General features: G+C 37.2%; 2 protein-coding genes across 2 annotated transcripts; both read right to left on the reverse strand.

The window, feature by feature from the left end:
- Positions 1–731: 731 nt before the first annotated feature.
- LOC105227148 (pupal cuticle protein Edg-78E) lies at positions 732–1,797 on the reverse strand. The gene is made up of 2 exons (XM_011206359.4): positions 1,452–1,797; positions 732–1,387 (listed from the first exon to the last, which is right to left on the reverse strand). Exons 1-2 carry the CDS (start codon positions 1,461–1,463, stop codon positions 896–898), a joined length of 504 nt encoding a protein of 167 aa, XP_011204661.1. The 5' UTR covers positions 1,464–1,797; the 3' UTR covers positions 732–895.
- A 4,082-nt stretch (positions 1,798–5,879) lies between these two features.
- Positions 5,880–6,775, reverse strand: LOC105227147 (pupal cuticle protein Edg-78E). Its single transcript, XM_011206358.4, has 2 exons — positions 6,618–6,775; positions 5,880–6,520 (listed from the first exon to the last, which is right to left on the reverse strand). The coding sequence occupies exons 1-2, from the start codon at positions 6,627–6,629 to the stop codon at positions 6,107–6,109; spliced, it is 426 nt and encodes a 141-aa protein (XP_011204660.1). The 5' UTR covers positions 6,630–6,775; the 3' UTR covers positions 5,880–6,106.
- Between the last annotated feature and the right edge of the window lie 17,232 nt (positions 6,776–24,007).

The following is a 24,007-nucleotide window of genomic DNA, read 5'->3' on the forward strand; positions in this document are numbered from 1 at the left end:
GAAAAGGACGTGTACTGATCGATATCTCAAAAACTTAGGGATTTGTTCGCGTATATACAGACAAATCGACCGACTCCGGTCATGCCATATTGTATAGTGGCTCTGACATTTCATTCTAGGTGTTACAAACTCGTTGCGAACTTAATATACCCTATTCAGGGTATAAATATGTAACTTACCATATTTCAATATATTTGACTAATTATCTTGGAAAGACTTTCATTATTGAGCGCAAGTATTCTGCAGATAAAAAGCGAAGTACAGGCACCAAATATGCAAATTACTTAAAGGCCTAAAATTTATACTCTCGGCATGAAGAATATACGTCATAAAAAGTAGAAAGGTTATTTTGTGAAGCTAACATATGTATTTTTTAACAAATGTTTCGAAGATTGTAGCACCATTTCAGATGCCTTATAACGCGAAACCTTAGTCCGCAGGTAAATATGGCGATTTTTAGATATTAATTCATCGGGAACTCAACACAATTTCACTTTGGTCAACAAGTCGGTTGAACGCTTTACAACTATTAAGCTTTTATGGAACTAGCTCTCTAAAGTTGTGGAATATTATTATTGAGAACGTTAGAGTTATCGCTTCTTCGTGTGATTTATGTTTTGTACGCACAGTCGACGATGAGTAGGCAGAATCTTATTCACATGCGAGCTTGATTTCCGTACTTTTTACCGAATAACAGGTCTTAATGAATACGGAAAGGACTGTTTATTTATAGAAACATTAAACTATATTGGTTTGAATTTGTGAGGTTTTATAGTAATCTTTCGTTTGTTAATGGTATTTATTGACATTAGGAATAATATGTACAATGCAATGCTTTGAGCTTTGATGTAGGAACTTGTCCATTATTAAAAATAACTATTCGTCTTTTGGTTTCTTAAAAGTGTCTACGTTGAGCTGGGCGACGCAAGTTCTTCACTTGATGGCTTGGTGCCGCCACATGATGGAACTGTTGCTGGCGAGCCTGTTGCTGTGGACGATGTTGTTGTTGCTGGTGCTGTTGCTTATGGTGAGCGGCATCCTCATCGTATGGATGTAGGCGAATGTATTCCAAAGATTTGAGGATTTGTGGTGGAATTGGTGGAGGTGTGGGCAAGTGATTGCCTTGTGGTTTGAAGCCATTCTCATCAGCCAAATAGGAGAGCTGAATGAGTTCTCCTTCGGGTGAGTAGTATGCGAAACCGCCGCTGGCATGATGACCACCGTAGCCTTCTTCTTGAGCGCTAATACCATTGGAAGTCTGGTAGTCGTGTTTGTAGCTGCCATCCTGGTTCAGTTGGCTGTTATGCTTCAGCGTCTCAGCGTGAGTGCCGTGGCTAATGGCTCCGTGGGCAACACAGGCTAGTGAAGCGATGGTGGCAATGAGGATCTGAAAAATACGAGCGGGCGGCAAATAAGTAAAATCTTAATTTTTTCCAATCCCAAAAACTCACAAATTTATTCATTTTTAAGTTAATCGGTTTATCTTTCGGAAACGTCTGAAGCAGTAGTTTGCTAACGAAGACACTAAATCGATTTGATGCAGATTAGCAAAAATCGCTCTAGTTTTATACGAAAAATCATTTGTCAACCTACATGATTCACATCAAAATGCTGTCAAGTTTGGCTTTTGTTATGCATATCAAGCGTCAAGGCGTTAATCACAATCAGCGACTTGCGTATCGAGCTATAGCTCAGACAATTGACCCGGTGAACGCGTCTGCATATGGCTTGAATGGGTGTGGAACATGCCTAGTATAAGATCGGTTTGTCTATTTAGGGTTTGAAAGCGAAATGCGGTCAAATAATAAACGAATGTGAACAACATCACACATGCACATACACATACAAACATATTCATATGACCACACATTTAGTCTGAGCAAGTGCATCGAGGGCTAATAAAATTAGCAAATGTAAAATATATAAAAACTAATTAAAATAACAGAAAAGCGTTTGTCTTGCTTGGTTAAGCATCATTAATTTTTGAATGAACCGCGAGCACACAAACATACACAAACTTAGTAAGTTAATACTATATGGAAATAAAAAAATATTATCTTTTATTTCAAATTGAATGTAGCCATATATGTACACGGAATCTTTAAAGTTGTAGGTTTCTTTTATGGTTAAATTTGGCACTAAATACGCTAACAAATTTATTACTGGCGTGTAAGTGAGTTCCAAACAAAGCTCATTTTTTTAATAATAGAAAAAATATTTGACAATAGTGGTTATAACCTGTCAGGAAATGGAAAAATTAATTTTGGTAGTAAACAAAGCACGAAATGTAAAAGCTTTGAAAAAGCTTCGTAAGTCGTCATAACGTGACTAAACTTACATTTCAGAAGGCGGTTATGAGTTAAAAAAAAAATTCACACTTCGCATCGAAAATCGAAAAATAAAAATATTTGCACACAAATGTACATATTTTGTCTTATTTCTCTACTAAATATGTTGGGAAGTGTTTCGTTTGGTTGCAGTTGAACATTATTAGAATTAGAAATAACGGGTGATCCAAGTTAGGCACTTTTTTCTATAGTCTTTATGAAAACTCACGTTCTGTAAAGAATGTGTTTTGCGCGCTTCGCTCAATTTATGTTCAACATAATCGGCCTTTTGAGCGTACTATTCGCAACATCATCACCCATCTTGGGACCCAGCATTTATTATTGGATAATTTTCGACCGGATAGATCACGTTCAGCAAGCAGTGAAAAAAATCCGGCGCCGTTCGCAGCAACTCGAATTGACGTATGGAACGATTTGGAGCATTTTACATCGAGATCTTAAATTGAAAGCGTACAAAATGAAGCCATTCGACAAGCGACATAGCTTCGCTTTATGGGCTCTGTAAAAGCTCCAAGAAGAGAACGTTTTTTTCTGATACTTTATCCCCTTGTCCCGTTACTAAAAATGGGTAAAATCGGTTTGGTTTCCATAACCCCCACAATAGATTGGTCAACCGGTGATATATCTTATGAATTTCTTATGTCGTAATGGCAAAATTGTATGACATCGGGTAATAGTACCCGTAGCCCCAATATATCCAATATAAGAATTGTAAACTTGGCTTTATGCCGTATATACTGAATGAATATTAAGGATCATATAATGTTTAATGATCGAAATATAAGGACCAAGTTGTTTACACAAACTGCTTAAGTCGGTACACCTCAGTAGTACGTTAATGAAAGTTTTAAAAAAGGTGCTTGGAAATCGTCAGACAAGTATTAGAGTGATGCCAAGAGAGCTCGATATCTTCCGTGAGTCCGTTCGAGTAATTTTGATAGATACTTTGGGTATGAAAGCGTTCTTGCTTGACTCCTCCCGATAAAGCAATTTTTATTTTCATATCGAGACGATTGTAACCGATTTTAAAGCCAATATCGCAATGAATACCATCGATCAACCACCGTATTCACCAGATTTGGCTCCGTGTGATTTTTTTGTCCCTGAAATTGAAATTGCGGCTCGGTTGAATTTGTTTTCAGTCGATCGGAGGGTTAAAACAAAATTCGCTGAAGAAGCTGAACTTTTTTGTCACAATGTATACTTGAGTTTTGTTCTCTAGTTCTAATTTACTCAATATAGTGACTTCCATCCCATTTGATTTATGTCTGTTAATATGGGGGATATTTTAATGAAATTACGTGGACAATTTGTCTAAAAATGTCTGGTCTATTGAAGTTGGAGGGTATAAAATGTTTGGTTATATCCGAATTACTTGTTAATAATGTATACAAATAATTTATATTATAGGTCATATGCTAGACATATGACTAAATATTATTATCGTATTAAAATCAATATTACAAACACATATCACTACATGAGGGTTGCTTTTTATAATCGGGATTAGAGAAAAACAGAAAATATGAATCATATAAAATCGCATTGTTGTTTCTCAAAATTTTCTCCATTAAACTCTATAAACTTTTTGTACGCGTGTGAATCAATTGTTGAAGTATTGCCGCCCCAATGATTGAGGCAGCTCCAAAACATGCGGAGTATGAACGCATCAACCGCCGTTCGGTGTGTGAGATGTGATGTGAAGAATGATCTGTCTATGGCGGTTGGTTTTCCTGATTTCTTGAAAGAGTTTACTGTTCTGCGTTGTTCTAGCGGTATGGCTGCCACATTTCCATTTTTTTCCATTTGCTTGCAAATACTTCGTAGTCGAACAACTTTTGTTAGAATCGGCTCATTTGGAAACATCCATACAGTCGACTGCTCTCTACTTTCGAGCGGTTACGCGTAAATTCGTGATTTATCATCTAGATGTCATAGACGTGTTTCGAAGCACCGCTATCGTTTCCGAAACAACAACTGATTTTGGACGACCTTCACTAGGTTCGTCATGGAGTGATCTGCGGCATTGAATGAATTTACCATACCATCGATAAACACTGCTCCTTAATGAAACTTCATCGATGCATTGTTGGAGTTAATCCACAGTTCGCGATTTCGTTCCATTTTATGGCCGAGATGAATATTTAAAGTTATTGTAAAAAGCAGCAGGGATCACATCACCTCACTGGCGCCCGGCAAACTACTGGAACTGTTCAGGCTGCTGGGGCTCTGGGAGGTCATGTGATATAGGGGAGGGCACAATAGACCCTAGGTCGCGGTGCAGAACCTAAAATTTTATTCTATTTCTACTGTAAAAAACATTAATAGCGCTTGTTTGTCACAACGTTCTGATTATGTACCCTTTATATTGGGTATGAAAGGGTTTAGGGGAGCGTATATTACGTTACCGGTATGGTTATTAATTTTTAAGATAGGTTTTCATATCCTGTATCTGAAAAGTTGTCTCAGCTCCTGTTCCGATATCATTATTGGTGATGATTAACGTAATGTATAGCGAAAAAATCTGATCTATTTTAATACGGGGATCCATATGAAATAGGAATGGTTGTAGTCCCATATTGAAGTTGCATTACAAGAATGATAAGAAAATGAAGTTGATCGAGTAGTTACTTAGATATGAAATTCTACCTTAAAGTGAGCGGTATCGTAATCATAAATGTTCATGTCGATTTGGGAGCTACGTCATTATTGGCAGCTATACATTTGAAAAACTTAAGAACTTTATGTATATCGGAACAAGCATAAATTCCACCAATAATCTAAACAAAATAACTTTTACCAAAAGGTGCTACTTTGAGCTCAGTAGGCATTAAGAAGCAGATCCTTCTCAAGATGATGAAAAAGCACTTCAAGCGAACTGTTCTCCGCAAAATCTTTGAAGCCGTCCGAATAAGTGATGAATAGAAGATGGAACCGCGAACTGTATGGTATGAGCTCTATGGTGACAAGGATATAGTTAAGGCCTGGTTAGGCTATGTTGCTCTTCTGGAAGATGATGCTCCAGAAAAAAGCTCTTTCGACTCGAGACCTTTGGATGGACAACAGTAGCAAGGGCGCCCTCGCATCCAAAAGAAGGACCAAGAGCACAACGACCTGTCTGCACGTGTGTTTTCGGCCACGAACCACGGTTGTAGTGCCAAAGAAGAAGAAGAGAAATGAGAACACAGGGAATGAGTTATCAATCATAAGAAGAGATTTGTGAGCAATGAATTTTTTTACTAAAAGGGTGGCAAAATGATTAGCAAGCTAGTCTAATAAATATATAGTATATGTACGGTCCTGTTACTCCTTCAAGTACCACTCGTAGGATCAGCATTATCGCTAAATTGTATCATGAATATACGAAATCGAACAAATAATATGGATGTTATATAGTATATTGTGAGAAACATGAATTTAGTTACAAGTTCCAAGGTTTGGCCGAGGCTAGCGAATACCATTTTAGGGATCCAATAAGTTGACTAAAATATCGGCAACAACACTTTTTGATTTTAAGAATGTATTTTATTATCATTTTATAACAAAAATTCATGATTTATATGTATATACATACTAATGATATTTATAAGCGAATTGTGCAGGCTTGCAATCAAAGCAACGTAGACAACAATAATTTTTTTCGATTTCAACAAAAGTAAAAAACCCATTTACTCACTATATGTACTCGCATTTATATGCTTACACATGTTTCTACATTATATGCATGTATGTGTTTGTGGACTTATTCAGTTAAGGACTTAGAATTGAGCTTGGCCGCTGGCTCCCTTGCGGTCCTCCTGCTGCGGATGTGTGCGAATGTATTCAAGCGCTTTGAGAATAGCCTCTGGTATTGGCGGTGGTGTGGGCAAATGTTCGCCAGCCGGATGGAAACCATTCTCATCGGCGGTATAGCTCAGTTGAATGAGCTGACCATCTGGCGCATAATAGGCTGAAGAGCCGCTCGCATAATAGCCGCCTACACCGGATTCGCCAGCGGCAATGCCGTTCGAAGTTTCGTACTGATATTGGTAACTGCCGTCCTCTTTCACTTCGCTTTTGAAATTTCGCGTCTCAGCAGCGGCATCGTATTGATCAGGACGCGCTGCTACGAAGTGGTTGCAATGACAGAGTATGATAGTGGCAACGAATGCGATGGCAATGGAAGTGGTGCGCTGTAAGTAATTCGATGACAATGTACAATTGTGAATGCAACGCCTTTTCATTCTCGAAAACTGGAAATATACACGAGCTCTCGCTCTCAACACTTACTGTTTTTGACATTTTGCTGGCTGACTGGTGTTGGCTTGTTGTTGAAATAGATGCTTCTGCCTCGAAAGTTTACACAAGAATGAATATGTGTCCAAGTGTCCACTGGCGCATTTATAGTAAGAAATTGTACCAGTTTCTTCTGTTTCACTTCGAAGTGTTTCATCGAGTCGCTGAACCAGATTGTACCTTTCTGGAGAAAAAACACGATTACTACGAAACGATAAATAAAGCCGAGATGAGCAAAAAAATAATCAAATTAAAGCCCAAATATTAAAGCCGAGCTGCACAGTGGCCACCATTGTAGTGCATTTTCATTTTTAAATTGCCTCAAATATAAATTTTGTTTTTGCTCTGTGTAACTTTATTAACACTTTTTATGCTCCAAAATATGCGGAACATTATTTGAGCTGCTTCGGTTAGCTTTCAGTGTTTGTTTACTTTTCCCTCAGTCATTACAGGCTTCCTAATAAAATTTAAGGGGCGTGAATTAGTGTTTGTGCACATAAAAAATAGTTCCACAACATTAATGACACAAACTAACACAAATTTGTTGCCGTCACATACCCGGTGAGAAAACCCTTTCGTTGCTGGTGAGTCATCGCTGGGTATTTCGATACTTTATCCTCGAAGTGTTTGTTTATGTCTTTCCTTACATATGTGATCTGTTACATATGTAATCTTATGGGGTTCAAGATTACGTATGCATGGAAAGACATAAACAAACACTTCGAAGGAATACAGAGCGATGACTTACTAGAAACGAAAGGGCTTTCTCATCTTGTGGGAGTCTCTGTGTTGGGTGAGCCCTTGTTTTAATGTCGGCAGAGAAGCTAGACACGTTTCTTATTCTCCTGCATGTAGTCGTCCTACTTTTTCACTGTTTACCAATTCCAAGTGTAGACAGGCCCTTCTCTACCTGGTTTTTCCAAAGGAGTAGGGGTCTTTCTCTTTCTCTACTTTTACCGGCGGGTACTGCGTCGAATACTTTCTGAGCTGGAGTATTTCGTCCATTCGGACGACATGACCTAGTCAGCGTAGCCGCTGTCTCTCAATTTCTTGAAATATGTCAAGGTCGTCGTATATCACGTAGAGCTCATCGTTCCATTGAATGCGATATTCCCTGTGGCAAATGCGTAAAGGACTATAAATCTGCCGCACAACCTTTCTGTCGAAAACTCGTAACGCCGACTCAATAGATGTTGTCATGCACCCTATACTAGGGCGGGAATAATGAGTAACTTATAGAGTTTGGTCTTTTTCGTCGAGAGGGGACTTTACTTCTCAATTGCTTACTCAGTCCGAAGTATCATCAAGGAGCATTCCCCTTTCAACCGAGGTTGTTTTCTTCTTTTCATTGGTAGTATTTTTGACGTGGCCGGTCCCAAACCAAGCGCACAACTCTGGGGAGCGGATGCTAGGGAAGTCTTTTTAAATCATCTCTAATTTCGGAGCATTATTAAGGAAGACTGGAAGTGCGAGCCTGCCTTACTTAGTTTTCTTTGGAAATTGTAGATTAACTAGAGCTAAAGTAGTACAACTAAAGTGTATATTTTTAGAATATATTTTGAATACAATTTCGGGCAAGTGACTGTGGCGGTTGTTTTTTTTTATTTTTATTTTTTTTTTTTTCAGGATTCACAAAATAATTTTCTTTATTACATACTCTATAAAAATTCATTTAAAATCTTAAACAACCAATTCTTCAAATCTCTTCGGCACCAGCACCTTCATCAGCATTATCTTCACCCATGGCATCATCTTCACAGTCCAAAGTCCTCTTCATCAATATCCTCCAACTCAGACACGAAAAAGTCATTAATCATGGCTTTTTAGTATTCCCCATTGGCTGTAACATTATGGGCGTCTGCATATTTGAAGAAATATGGCCATAGAGCACACCAAACAGTGACTGTTTTAGGATGTAAGAGCGTCTCAACAATGGCTTGTGGATTACCATCACAAATATGACAATTTGGATTGTGAAAATCAGAATCGGTGGTCATCACGTTTTTGACCCATTCACCTAATCTGAGACGGGCAGATGGTCAGTCAGACCCTTTCGCCAAAGCTTCCATAAAGTAAATGTGCTCGGCACCAATTGTTGCGTCTGATGACAGATGTATTTATACGGGTCTTCTTCGATATTCTGCTACACAGTTTTCGGAGTGCCCTGAACGGCGTCCCTGGTATCCTTTATAGTAAATGTGGTGTGAAACCGATTTATGGTTGCTCCAAGTACCGATGGGCGATTATGTCGACTAAATATTAAATGTGCGATACTTCACATAGTGATGAGAAATATACAGTATGAAGAACTTGAGCTTGGGATGTTTTCAGGGCTGAATTATTACTAATGTCAAAAAATCGTATTTTTCTCCAGTTTTGAATTCATCAGCAAATACACTTTTTTATTTTAATAATCATGGGATATAATGTAAAGTTATAGAAAAGAAAAAAATTAGCACGTCTCTGCGTTTTATCTACTATGCCACACAGTCAGCTGACATCACACACCTTTAGAATTATTTCAGATATATCAAATAACAACGTTATGTATTTCCTACTGGCATCTGATTATTGTATTTCTTTTATTTTATATTTGCTTATGTTATGCTGCATATGCTCTGCGGTTTTATGGCGGTTCCCATTAAAAGCTATATTGAGCGTTAATTTTTCAAAAGCAAACAGCATCACCACCTTTTTGACGGGTTACCGAATACCTTTGTGTCATTTACGGGTTACCCGCTAATTAATTATAATAAAAATTGGCAAGTGGTTTAGTTGTAAATATGTATGAGTATGTATATACCTTTAGAATACAAAGTTGCGCTGTGAGAACTCAACATTAGAACGCTTTTGTTCGATTTGTTTCTGAGAAGACGGATGAGGTGTGTTCCGAGTAGAAGCATCTAATTAATTAGGGATGCTAGTTGTTTTACAAAAATATTTCAGCTGTCCAATCGTTTGATGATTAATAATGAATTTGATAACTTTTTTTTATAAAAAAATGATATTTCTTATTTAAGGTAATGTTTAACCGAAAGTCTTCTCTGGAATTTTTTTGGTGTTAATCCAAATAAAAGGTGCTAGAATTGGTTTATTTAAATTTCTTATGATTTTTTTTTTTATGTGAAAATTTCGCCTACAGACTATATCTGTATTGAGGGTGTACTTTCAGATAAAAAGGTTCTGTGGCTGACCTTCATTGATTCGAAGACCCGTTATAGTACTTTTTCATACCTTTGAGAGCTCAAAATTTCTACAAATTTATGTTATGATCAGATCTTTCTTTGGTAAAACAGTACATTTGTTTGAAGTTCTTAGTTCCTGAGAAGCGTAGACTTGCTAAGCGTTGTTGAGAAGCGTTGTTGTACAGGATAAGTGCACAAGAGATGCTACACTATTTGTCTGGTGTCTTCCCATTGTCATTTCCAGCAGCTCTCTCGATCTGTCAACTGCATTCTAAAGGTGTGTGCTGTCACCTGACTGTGACCAGTGAGTATTCCAAGCATGTCTCTTCTATCAAGAGTAAGAACTTTGTGAATTTCTGATCAATGCACCCAAGTAGACCGTTCCATATCATTTTAATCTGCCTCTTGCTATGCTTCTTACCATATCATCGTTTAGATAATGCAAGGGTTTATAAATATCGTTCATCTTTTCGCTTGACTGCCGTACATCACTCTTGCCAATCTCGTCTACTATCTCATTGTCATCGATGCATTTGTGATCTGGCACCTAGTAGAAGTGAAGTCACTTGTTCCTGGCGACATTCTCCACAGCTGCACTGCTTCCCAAGGCACTTTTGGGCGATATGCGATACGAGGGCTACGTAGATGCTGACTCTGGATCTGTTGATACATTAGAGGCTAGCTTAAGAGGATCTAGGTACACTCAAATGTTGTTATACTATTCAGAATAGAATCTGTAAAAACGTTGTTGAAACTCCAGGGAATATTAAGGAACACTCTGTTTCGATAATACGATATCAGCGCATGGAGTCCACATAAAATAAGTGAGGATTTCAAATCCGATAAAAGCCCTCACTTGAATTAAAGCTCAAAGCAACAATCAATAATCTCTTCCATAATTTAACCTCAGTATGACATTAAAATTAGGTAATGTTATCTACAAATAACCGGGATGTAAAACGCTCGTTCTTGAGAATATCTTTCCGTGTTGAAATTGTAAACATTACTTAATACCATGAAAACCGATTACAGCTCATAAGATATTAAAAATGGCCAAAATGACTCTTAGACCCTAATCTATTGGAAACTCGGTCTTGGGCAGGTATTTGGTAAAATCAATCAATACTTGCTTCTGCTGTAAATACGGATGGATGAATCAACTCATTATGTGGCTTTGTTGAACTCATTAAAATTTATGGCTGAACTCCTTTCAAATAGAAAATATATGAAGATAAATAGAACAATATTATTTTGTGGAACTTAAACTTTTGGGTGCGAAACTTTTTCTTTGTTCTTTTCGATCAAAAAAATTTCTAACCCACATAACGCTCTTTGTCTCCGATGACCTAGTTGTGCTCATTTAAATACTTATAGAATTATTGAATAATACTTATAGCATGGTAGTGGTTCCCACGACAGTAGGGTCTATGTAACCGGAACAAACCCGGATTATTTATTCGGCCAAGGACTGTAAATTCGACTGTTACAACAACAACAAAAACGACAACAAAAGGGCAGTAATGTTAGGTTAAGCTTAATTGACCAGAATCTCAGATCAAAATTCGGCACTAGATTCGACGTGCATCACATTTCAATTGTAATGAATATTACTTTTTTCAAAGCTTGTGTCGAAATTTTTTGAAATGTGGAATATTTTATGAAAATTTAGATATACGAGGTTTGACAATTAAGTAATGAGACTAATTTTATTGCCGCGCTTGTGGTAAACCTGTGACCTTGAAATTCCCTTTCTCTTTTTCCGGCATCTCTCCCCTCTCCACTGATGTATGTACCATCGCTCTAGCTTGTTTAGTTCGCCTGCTGCGTCAAGTCGAGTTGACGTGTGTTTGTAGTGCTCGTCATGAAAATGGAAAAACGAAATCTAGAGCACTTCGAATGACCGTCGAAGACTGTTTGGAAAACGATCCCACGCTGCTTGATCGAGTTATTAACAGGCGATGAGAGCTGTTTTTCCAATACGACCCGGAAACCAAACGCCAAAGCTCACAATGGCGCGCCCCCCGCCCGAAAAAAGCTCGCATGAGCAAGTCGAAGGTGAAAACGATAATTATTGCCTTTTTTGATAGCCGTGGAATCGTCCACAAAAAATTCGTTCTACCGGGGAAAACTGTCAATCAAAATCGGTGGTCAAAGGAACCCATTTTGAGTCGATTACGGACATCCAGGCGGCAGTGACGAGGGCACTCGCGGACATCCCAGTCGAAGCGTTCCAGAAATGTTACGAAGCATGGAAAACGCGCTGGAATCGCTGTATAGCTGCCCAAGGGGACTACTTTGAAGGGGATGACAGAGTTGTAGAATAATTTTCAAATATACGGTTTTTATGGAATCACTCTCATTACTTAATTGTCATACCTCGTACATATGTGGTAAAGGTAAGAGATCTATGTAGGTTGAATGAATGCACGACGACCTTTTGGCATGTTAATAAAGCTCATTGCAACGTTGGTGTAATTTTTAAATAAATCCGAGGGTCTCTGACTGATGTAAACGTGCTTTACTGTATTTTTTAATATTATGCTATTTGACAGGCATAATATTTAATATTATGAAAATGACAGTGGTTCGTCTTTTATATTTTTACATTGTTTCTTTATTTTGGTTCATCATTAAGTGTGAAAAGCTTACGATGGCAACGACCAACAGCCAAAGAAATCGAAACTTGTTCGAATGACCAATTTATCTTTGGAATTAACGAAATGACACAAATGGAGCAGCAGAAGAAGCTGTAAAAGCAACAGCTGAAGACCCATTATAGACACAATAATGATGAGCTATTGTTGTATGGCTTGCAAAGGTGGTCAAAAATATAAACGAAAAAGTAATAACAATAGCAATAACATATAACGTAAATGGATGAGAAACTAAGAGTGGCCGATTGGTCGTTTTGTTGTTGTTGTGTAGCTAGAAAAAATGTTTGCTAAAAATATCTTTTGAACATTTTTCATTCAACGCCGCTACATATTAGCTACACAAAAGATTACGTAAATTAGCATAAACTGCTGATAAATGGCTGTGAATTAAATGGCGCACAAAAGCCAACTAAAATATGTCTATAGTGATTAAGCATTTCGTTTTGACTGAGCAAAGCTACACGCTTACATTGTAGGCTTTGTAATGGAAACAGGTGTATGTATGAATATGTAAATATATGCTGGGTGCTTTGTGTGCTTGGTGAATGGACGACTGCCCAGCGTGGACAGGAAGATGACTTTGAATTCATGTTGACCTTGTTAGCCAACAAAAAAGTGGTTCACTGTGCAACGCCTTTCCCTGCTCGCTGACTCCGCTGGTCATATGTATACATGAACGAACGCGGTTCAAGATTAATGCATCCCATTGAATTTAGGTCAGGTTTGCCGAAAGCGAAATTCGCAAAAACGAAAATGAAAAGCACTGCCTCCGTAGCGAAGCTGGCGAGTACGTGCCACAAACAGGAAATATTGGATATGAACCTACGCGCACAGCGCACAGTGGCAGCGGGGACGCAGGCAGAATATGATGCCACAGAACCTGCTTTGCACGTACGTAGCAAGTGCAATATTCCGTTGTGCAAATGCAACATGCTTCCACGGACGTAAACACACACACCGCTGCACGCTTTTAAACACGTGCGAAAGCTTTGCTGCCGGCGCTGGCATATGGCTCGATGCTTTTATCAGTCTACACATTGTTCGCCTTCACGTCCCGTGTTGCCGCGCAGTTGCACATTGACAGCTACGTTTGAGTGAATATTCGCCTGAATGTGGGAATCTCTACACGCGCACATCGCCAGCAATTTATGAAGCTTGCGCGTATGTCAGGTTTTAAGTACTGCCACTTTGTATGCGGCGCGCTAACAGCGTAAGCGGCGGGTAGCTGGTAATGTGTGCCGTTTGACTTCACCTGTCGAAAAACCCGCGAAAAGTGCGTTTCTGTATTGTGTATATGACAGCACATCGGCGCGCAACTAAGTGGTTGTACATCAGAGTAGTTCGTACCTTCAAGCCCACATGCACACAAAGTCATCCTTTTTAATTCCAACAATTTATCAACGCCATTTTACTTGCTTTTTTGGGGGGAAAAACTCAGTTTCCAGATTCTCAAAGGATGTACAAGTATTGTTCACTGCCAAAAACTGAGAGGTATTCTTTGTCTTCTGTTGTTTTCTCTTAATGGAAGGAAGTTTTCAGTCATTGTTCAAAGCAGCATATGAGCGACAATAGTACTTATGGTAGTTATTTTTCTAAAGTGTTCTGTAAATTGTTGCCCATTTCATTGCTCGAATACATGTCCGGATCGATAACAAATTTGTCATTTGATGCACCATTGAAATATTTTTTTTAGCTTTAAGTTAGGTATTGTCAAAAGCAAGTTTTTGTTCATATTTGTCTTGCAACTACAGAGTGTAATAGTTTTGTTCACCCAACGGTTATTTGTGTCACCTAAAACTTATCGAGACAGATATAGAGTTATTACTGTGAGCAAAAAATAGTCACTGACATCTGTGCCAAATGTCACATCAAAATAATCATTAGTGTTTAACATACGCTTTTGTCTTTCTGAAGACCATAAGCTTGTATTCCGGTAAAAATTATTCAAAGAGCGTTATCAACATCTACCGACACGTCATTAAAATAAAGGAATTGGTGCTTGCGAGTCTACGATTAATAGTCAAAGATCTTACTGGCATCGTAAGGAAAAGTGAAAACCACTTTAAATATCATTTGGGCTTAGTAAAAGTGAAGCTACAACTGAATCCAAAATCACTAAAATTTTTCGAAAAACAGCGTCGCGTTAACGTCTGTGAATCAATGCTTTCCGAGAACTAAGATGTCATGAAACGTATTATTACTGGCGATGAGTCTTGAATCTATGCTTACGACCCAGAAACAGAACAGCCGAATATAGTGGCAAAGGTGAGTCGAAGCCGAAAAACCACGTCAACGCAGGTCAAAATTCAAGGTTTTCTTCGATTATCAAGATGTGGTGTATTCCGAACGGCCAAAATGTCAACGAGGAGTGTTATACGTCGTTTCCGTGAAGCTATTCGTAAAAGGAGTTCAGAATTACGAGGGTTGCTATATATATTTCTGGCCTAATAATGTAAATAGGCATATTTATCAACGAAAATGGTATTTTTTTTTGTTTTTTTTTTTCGTTGGATTTGGAAGACCCTCACGGTCGATTGCTGTTTTGTTTCGGGCTCATACGCATAAATCCATGATTCGTCACCTGTGACGATCTTATAAACGTCTTTTGAAGCACCGCGATCGTATTTTTTCAGCATTTCTTTACACCAATCCACACGAGCCTTTTTTTGAGCGATTGTCAAATTGTGCGGGATCCAACGAGAACAAACCTTTTTTACGGCCAGGTGCTCATGCAATATCGAATGTATGCTGGTGGGAGAAATGCATAGGCATGCCTCTATCTGAAGGTATGCTACATGACGGTCTCGCATTATCAGTTCACGTACGGCATCGATGTTTTCTGGCACAACGGTTGTTTTAGGACGACCTTCACGGAATTCGTCTTTGAGCAAGCGTCGGCCACGATTGAATTCGTTGTACCAGAGATGAATTTTGTTAAAGTTGTGATATAATTTAACACAGTAGAATAAAACAACCTGTTTAGCGTGAAATACAAACCGGAAGAGAGAGGACATATTTATTCATTAATTCAGCATAAACATATGATATTACAGAGTTGTATTTATTAGTACAAAGGGTCGCTCTTTCTTTACTTCAACACTTTTCCTGAACGACACTTTTATAATAAATATTTATAAATTAACTTTTGTTCTTTACATTTCTTGCATACATTTTGATACATAGTTTCGTTTTTTAAATAATAGAAAAGAAAACATTTTTTATTTTAATTCTTAAAAAGTCCAAGTGACTTACAAATATTAAAATGATTTTCTTTAGCAATACCTTTTGTCAAAATGTCTGCTAACATCTCGTTCGTTGGAATATAAATCAATTTAATCTTGCCGCTTTCTAGATGCTGCCGAATAAATTTACCTTTTATATCCACGTGTTTTGTACGAGGTGAATATGAGTTATTCAAGGCCACTTGTATAGCACTTTTATTGTCACAGTAAAGTACCATACCTTTTACCATAACTGATGTCAATTCAGACTGTAGACGTATTAACCAAGTTGCTTCTTGAATAGCTGATGTCATGGCCATGAATTCGGCTTCTGTCGATGATAAAGCAACAGTACGCTGCCTTCGTGTGCACCAGGATATCGGACCACCCTGAAGCTTAAACATATACCCCGTCGTAGATCGTCTTTCGTCAAGATCACTAGCCCAATCTGCGTCACAGTATCCAGTGAGATCATTTACTTCCCTGCTATACACAATTCTGCTGTCAATGGTACCTTTTAGATAACGCATTACACGTTTTACCGCAACCCAGTGTGCTTTTCCTGGATTTGTAGAAAAACGACTTAGTAGATTAACTGCAAAACTGATGTCAGGTCGAGTTATTTGTGAGGCGAATAACAAGCAACCAACAGCCTGCATATACGGTACTTTTGACATTTCATGCTGCTCTGCTTCATCTGTTGGACACATTTCATTACTCAGACGTTGATTTAAGTCGATTGGTGTCGCAACCGGATTGCTGCTAGACATTCCGAAACGGTTCAGCATATCGAAGATATATTGCGATTGATCTATTTCTATAGTACCCTTTGTAGTATCTCTTGTAACACGCATACCAAGTACTGAAGATACTTCACCAAGATCTTTCATATGAAATTCTGATGAAAGTTGTTTCTTTAACGCTTTCATACTTTTCTCGTCGCTTGAAAACAACAGAACATCGTCAACATACACAGCTACAAATAGCATCGAATTACCCTTTACTTTGTAATAAACACATTGATCTACATTGCTTCGCAGAAGACCTAACTTCAGCAGAACGTTGTTAAATTTCTCGTTCCACAATCGACTGGACTGCTTCAGTCCATATAAGGATTTCAACAGCTTACACACACGCCCAGTGTTGTCATCAAAACCGTCAGGTTGCACCATATATATTTCATCATTTAACTCAGCATTGAGAAATGCTGTTACAGCATCCATTTGATGTACTAACAAGTCGTTTCGTGCAGCTAACGCCAATAAAAAACGTAATGACGTATATCGAACTACAGGAGCAAATGTTTCTTCATAATCAACACCTTTTGTCTGATTATATCCTTTGATCACTAATCTAGCTTTACGTCGTATCACTTCACCATTACTGTTCATTTTGGTTTTGAATACCCACCTAGATTTAATGGCTTTCTTACCAACAGGTAATTGAACTAAACACCATGTTTTGTTACAATTGAGAGAGTCTATTTCAGCTTGAACTGCCACTTTCCACTCATCTGCATTTTCACTAGTCATAGCATCAGTTAGATTTTGAGGATCATTTGATACAAAGTCAGTTACACAAAAATTATAGCTATCTTTCTTGGCCGCGATTCTTTTCGAACGCCTTAAGATATGATTGCCCAAAACTTTAATTTCATCAGAGTCATTTGCACTTTCATATTCAGATGAATCAGCGTCTACCTTATTATTCACTAACTGACTGTCGCGTTTGTTAATACATTCCGTTTGCATGTTTTCAACCATTGGCGATTCTTTACTCTCTACCTCTTCTGAATCGTCAATGTTGAAAGATTCACACCCGTCAGGAATTTCACAACAATAGTCCGTTTCAATTACATTTTTATTTTTTGTTTCAATAAAAACAACATGACGACTTATTACAATATTTTGCGTTTTGGGATTGAACAGTCTATATGCTTTGGATGCATTACAATAACCCATCATTATGCATTCAATCGATTTATCATCCAGCTTCTTTCGCTTTTCACTTGGCACATGCATCATGGCTTTACAGCCAAACACTTTTAAAAACTTTAAGTTAGGTTTTTTACCAGTCCACATTTCATAGGGACTTTTCGCGTGTGACCCGAACGGAACTCTATTTAATATATACGCAGCTGTATTTGCCGCCTCTGCCCAAAATTTTTTATGTAAACCAGAATCAATTAACATACAACGCACTTTTTCAATAATTGTTCTGTTCAGTCTCTCAGCAACACCATTTTGCTCAGGTGTATACGGTGATGTTTTTTGATGTATAATTCCTTCTGAATCACAAAATTTTTTAAAATTTTCATTCACATACTCTGTGCCATTGTCCGATCTAAACACTTTCATTTTTCGCGAACACTGATTTTCAATCGTTTTTTTGAATTTTACAAATTCAGCAAACACTTCTGATTTGTGCTTGATTGGCACCACAAACAGCTTATGCGAAAAATCATCTACGAATGTCAACAGAAAACGAGCACCAGAAAACGATTTTACCGAAAATGGACCCATTACATCCGAATGTATTAAATCGAGAAAGTTTTCTGCCCGAGTAACACTGCTTTTAAAGGATGCACGCGTTTGCTTTCCTTTCACACAGACTACGCATTTCTCCATATTAATTTTTCCAAAGTTTATACCATCAGAAGTACATTTTACTTTTTTCAAATATTCTTGACATATGTGCCCCATTCTTCTATGCCATAAATTATAATCGTCACAAGTATAAAATGCATTTTGATTTGGCGAATCACGATTGTACTCAATATTACAATTTAAACGATACAGATCATTTACAACATTTGCGGTGGCTATCAAATTATTATCATTGTTGTAAATTTTGCATTTATCGCCTTCAAACACTACTTTGTTTCCATTTTTCGTCATTTGTCGTACTGATAACAAATTTGCACATAACTCCGGCACATACTCAACGTTTTTTACAACAGCATTTGTCTTTATTTTATTAGCAAATAAGCACATATTCACGTCGCCTTTTGAGTTAACTTTAATTATTTCATTATTCGCAGTTAGAATGTTTTTATTTTCTATTTTCACTTCATTTACGATCATTTCACGATTTTTTGTCATATGTGAAGTAGCACCCGAATCAATAAACCAATCATCTTTATTACGAATGTCATGAGAAAGTAAAGATGCGAAAAGAATATTTTTGTTTCTTGTATTGTTATAATTTTGCTTAGTCTTATTAGGACAATCACGAGCAAAATGACCGATTTTCTTACAAGAATGACATCGAAACTTATTAGAACTCACTTTCGAATTTGATTTTTCTTTCGAATATAATACATTCTCACCACTCTTATTTGAATTATCAAATTTTACGTCTTGCAACAGAAGATTTTTTACACTATCGATGGTGAGTTTCTCTTTCGTATTTTCAACGGCAAGTACGAGTGGGCGAAATTCGTCCGATAGACCTGCTAACATTAACGAAGCTGTCAGCTCATCGTCTATATTGAGACCAGCATTTCTGACTTTTAGTGACGTCATCACAACAGCATTCACGTATTCTTGCACTGATACATAGTCACTAAGCTTGCACTGCACTAATTGTTTTAAAAGTTCTACCTTCCGCGTAAGACCCGTGTCTTCGTACGCACAGAACAATGCATTCCACGCTTGATATGCCGTTTCAGCTGTGGCAATGTGAGAAAAATTATTCGGTTCTATCATTAAAGTTATTTCAGCCAATGCACGCTCGTCACACTCTTTATCTTTGTCCGAAATTTCTGCAGGTAGTTCTTTTTCAACTACCCTCCAGCAGTTTTTTATCACTAGATATGACTTCGCGTGGCGCTTCCAAGTGTCAAAATTTTCACGCCCTTTCAATTTTTCGAACGGGAAAGCTACCGCGTTTGTCGCCATTTTTTAAGCAGCAAAATCCGAAATTATTTCGTTAAAAATAATTAATCCGCGTTTAACAAATACCAAAACGTTTATTTTACACGATTCCCGAAAAATTGTCTATTTTATTTTGTGTCATAGGCCCATAACCTGTTAAAGTTGTGATATAATTTAACACAGTAGAATAAAACAACCTGTTTAGCGTGAAATACAAACCGGAAGAGAGAGGACATATTTATTCATTAATTCAGCATAAACATATGATATTACAGAGTTGTATTTATTAGTACAAAGGGTCGCTCTTTCTTTACTTCAACAAATTTTTTAATTCCCTGAAAATAAAACAATTTACGATTAAACGACAAAACGTTCTTTCCAATGGAAATGTCAGATTGCACCTGGCAACACTTAGTGTTGCCTACGTCAGAGATATATATAGCAGCCTACGTATGGACCGACAACTCTCGGTTTTTGCACCACGATAATGCATCGTCGCTTACTGTATTGATTCTTCGTGAGTTTTTCGCCAAATTTTCAACCAATATTGCTATAACGGTTAACGCTTTTGAAGAAATATGGACCGATGATTCCACCGACCCACAAACTATTGCTCTTAGTCCCAAATGCGGCAATTTTCATTGAGCTTTGAAATGGTCGAGCGATTTCTGTTCTTGCAAAAGTTGTATTTTAAACGCTTTTTATATCTTGACGTGAAATTCGCCAATTGTTTCATACGTCATTCCTAGTTGCGGCGAAAGACGCTGAATCGACTTTCCACAGTCTTCGTGTATACTCTCAGCTACGACTGCTATATTTTCTTCACTGAATGCTGAACGTAGTCTAACAGTGAATGTTGGGTCTCAAGATGGGTGATGGTGTTTTGAATAGTATGGCTATTAGGCCGATTATGTTGACGATAAGTTGAGTGTAGCGAGCGAAACTCATTCTTTTCAGAACACAAATTTTCGTAATGAAGTTGAATGTATGTCTTTCCGCGATGGAATGCCAAACAATTCGAAGAACAATAACATGACAGCTTGACATGACTCATGCGTGATCTGTCAAAAAAGGCTTTTGAAAAAAGTACTTCTACTTGGATCACCCGTTATAAAGAGATTAGAAATTCGGATGACTGTGTGTTCATTCGTCTGTCTGTCTATTTGTCTATGCAAGCAGTAACTTGAGTAAAAATTCTGATATCGTGAAGAAACTTGGTAAACGTGTTCGTAAAGTAATTGGTGACGTAATTGGACGTTTGCTACGCCCACAAAACGCCATTTAACGAAAACCTAAAACCGAATATTTGAACGGTTGGATTACAACATAATTTTTGTTAAAAATATTGTGTATCTTAACAAAAGCCAGAGGAAAGTGTTATTTAATTTTTTTTTTTATTTTCGTAAACAAATGTCTCAAAAAATACGAATGAAATGTTCACGGCCTAAGCCCATTTTCTTCAATATACCATAATGATTTCTGTAATGTAATCGGTTCCCAAAACTCTGAACTGTAAATCTTTTGACAAAAGATGACTTAAGTTTACTACGAAGTTTGTATCATAGTTTTAGGATCACAGGTTCAATTGAAGATAACGTTTTCCTTTTGGAGCGTTTTTTTACTGGAATAAATTGGTCATACCTTTGCCATTGCAAATGCCTCAAAGCAGCGGACCCACAACCAAAAGCATTTTATCTGCGATATCTTTGTCGAGTAGCTACAACGGCTTCAGGTATTTGATTTGAGAGTTTTTCTATCTCACGAAAACAAAAGACGTTTGAATTTATCGACTGCTATAAATGTCACATAGTTTAGCCTCCGACGGATCGTTAATTTTTTACTAAAAAAGCGTGCAACTGCAAAGAGTTTAATTGACATATACTGTTAATCAAGCACTAAGTTAGACACGGAAGTTTAAGACTTGATAAACGACTTACAAAATGGGTAATATGTATACATACATATAAAATTATCTTTAGCTGTTTAAGTTCAAATATTTAAAGAAATATTAATCCCTTGCTAAGGAATATACTCGAAGAGGTGATCTTAAGCAAGAATATATGCATTATACTAAATTTAGAGTCTAACAATTAACTACCAAGAGCCATAGCAAGGGTTAAATATACAGACATGTGATGGCCTTTGCAAATTAAAGTACATACCGACCGGGTTTTAGTCGATGATCTTTCTTTTTATTATATTGGGTTATTAGTTAGGAGCTGCATACTGTGTTTCCGACTGACAAGACCTTCAAAAATTCGCACATTTGCAATTTACACTATTTCTGCTTTATGAAAGCTGAACTTAATTTGCAACAAAGTTTTAATCATTAACCTTTTCTTTGTTTGCCATAGGAAGAGCTAATGAATCAAAAACCGTCATGGGATAATAAATCAAAATTAACTCACTTATGTACATATGTATTTATGTATGTATGTATAGTTATGCATATATGTATATCTGTGAATTTCTGTATGAATTTACGAAGTTGTGAAAACTATGTATGTGAGAGAGTACTTTATAATATAATTATACACAACTGCGATTTGTTATTTAGAGGAGTATATGGTTGATAAAATATCCGATGGTGATAGCTCCGAAAAGGCTACCATAGAGTTGTTGTACTGTTGCCTTTTAAAAAAAGCAGAATGACTCCTTAAAACTGTGATGGATTGCATAAAATATTTTATTTTCACCAGTATTGAATCTAACCTTAGACTTTACTATCAAAAGATAAGTGTATGAACTGCTGGTCCTTAAAAAGAGAATGCCAACTGAAATATTATAAAAGAAATGTTTGTTTATCTTTATGTATCCTTATTTAAAAACAAGTAGGAAAGGCTCAGTTCGGGTGCAACCGAAGATTTTATACCCTTGGAAGCCGCCAACCAGAGGTTCGGAATCCAAGCAATTATATGTACAATTGAACTTCTTTAACTCAAATCACCTTAATCCATAAAAAAATTCGAGTTATGGAAGAAATTTTTTATGAAATTTGACTTCTATTGCCAATTCAAGAGTTGGTGTTATGGAAATTTAACTGTATATATATATAAGTTTGAAGAAGGAATAGTCAAAACAATTCAGAAATAAGAAATACAGTGAAAACTGTTTTAAATGAGCGCTCTATTAAGCGGACAACTGTGTTAACTAGACAGAAAGGCTGGTTCGTCAGTGACTGTTTATATTGGGTTGTCAAAAAAGTCTTGCGGTATTTTTACTGAATTTTTTTTATTGAAATTGAAATGAATTTTTGTTGACTCATGCTCAGCTCTTGATCGATGCTACGGATGCTATTATGGCGGTCTCTTTCGACCAATTCAGCGATTTTATCGCAATTTTCGACGACAGGCCTTCCGGAGCGTGGCGCATCTTCGACCAACTCTACACCAGAACGAAAACGTTGAAACCATCGTTGTGCGGTGGAAATGGAAACTGTATCGGGTCCATAAACTGCACAAATTTTATTGGCGCTTGAGATGCATTTTTTCCTTTATCGTAGTAGTACTGTAAAATATGCCGTATTTTCTCTTTTATTTTATTTATTTATTTATTAAAAGAAAAATAATAATATAATTATTATCTTACAGAGTAAGAAGCACTAGCTGCCAGGGCTTACGGCTTACTGCTCTAATAAAACTATATTGTCTTAGAATATTAATATATTAGCCAGTAAAAGTTAAATATGAGATCAATATTACTGTCAGTACAATTATTAAAATAATTGATGTTAGTAAAGGAAGTTAATTGGATCTAAGATAACTTACAATTAGAGAATTAGATTAACTTTCTAAGGCCAGTTTTGGACAAAAATTCGGCTACTTTGTGGATGTTTTCCTCAGCAAAAACCTTGAGCGTATTTGAAACGGGTTGGTCATCAAATAGTACGTTTCTAGTTGTACTGAACTTAGTGCATTCATCGAGAAGATGTTTAACTGTAAGCGATGGATAAGTGCAGAATTCGCAGCGTAGCCTATTTGAACCGTTTAGCAGGTACGAGTGCGTGGCTATAGTATGCCCAATCCGAAGTCGAGTAAAAGCAATAATGTCGTTTGTTCGGCAAGTGGACGGAATATGCGGCTGCATGCCAGTTGTATTGGAGTTCGAGTAATGGTTTTGCACACTGTTCCAAGAATTTATTTTCTGTTCTTTAAGGAAGTTATTGACGAGTAGAAAGATATCCTTCCTCACCATATAATTGAAAGTAAATAATGGCTCCATTGCAACTGATTTTGCTTTCAGATCCGCTAATTCATTGCCAATAATTCCAGCGTGACCAGGAATCCACATAATTTTGATTTCACGAACGACTTAAGAGAAACGACAATCAATCAAACACGTGTTAGCGCGGGAAATGAGCTTTCCAAAAGGTAGAAAATACCGCTAGACTTTTTTGACAAACCAATATTTGACATAAGGTTTGTTAGAAAAATGAAAATCATATGTTGT

The sequence above is a fragment of the Bactrocera dorsalis genome, chromosome 5, assembly GCF_023373825.1.
Source record: "Bactrocera dorsalis isolate Fly_Bdor chromosome 5, ASM2337382v1, whole genome shotgun sequence".
In the NCBI taxonomy this organism is placed as follows: domain Eukaryota; kingdom Metazoa; phylum Arthropoda; class Insecta; order Diptera; family Tephritidae; genus Bactrocera; species Bactrocera dorsalis.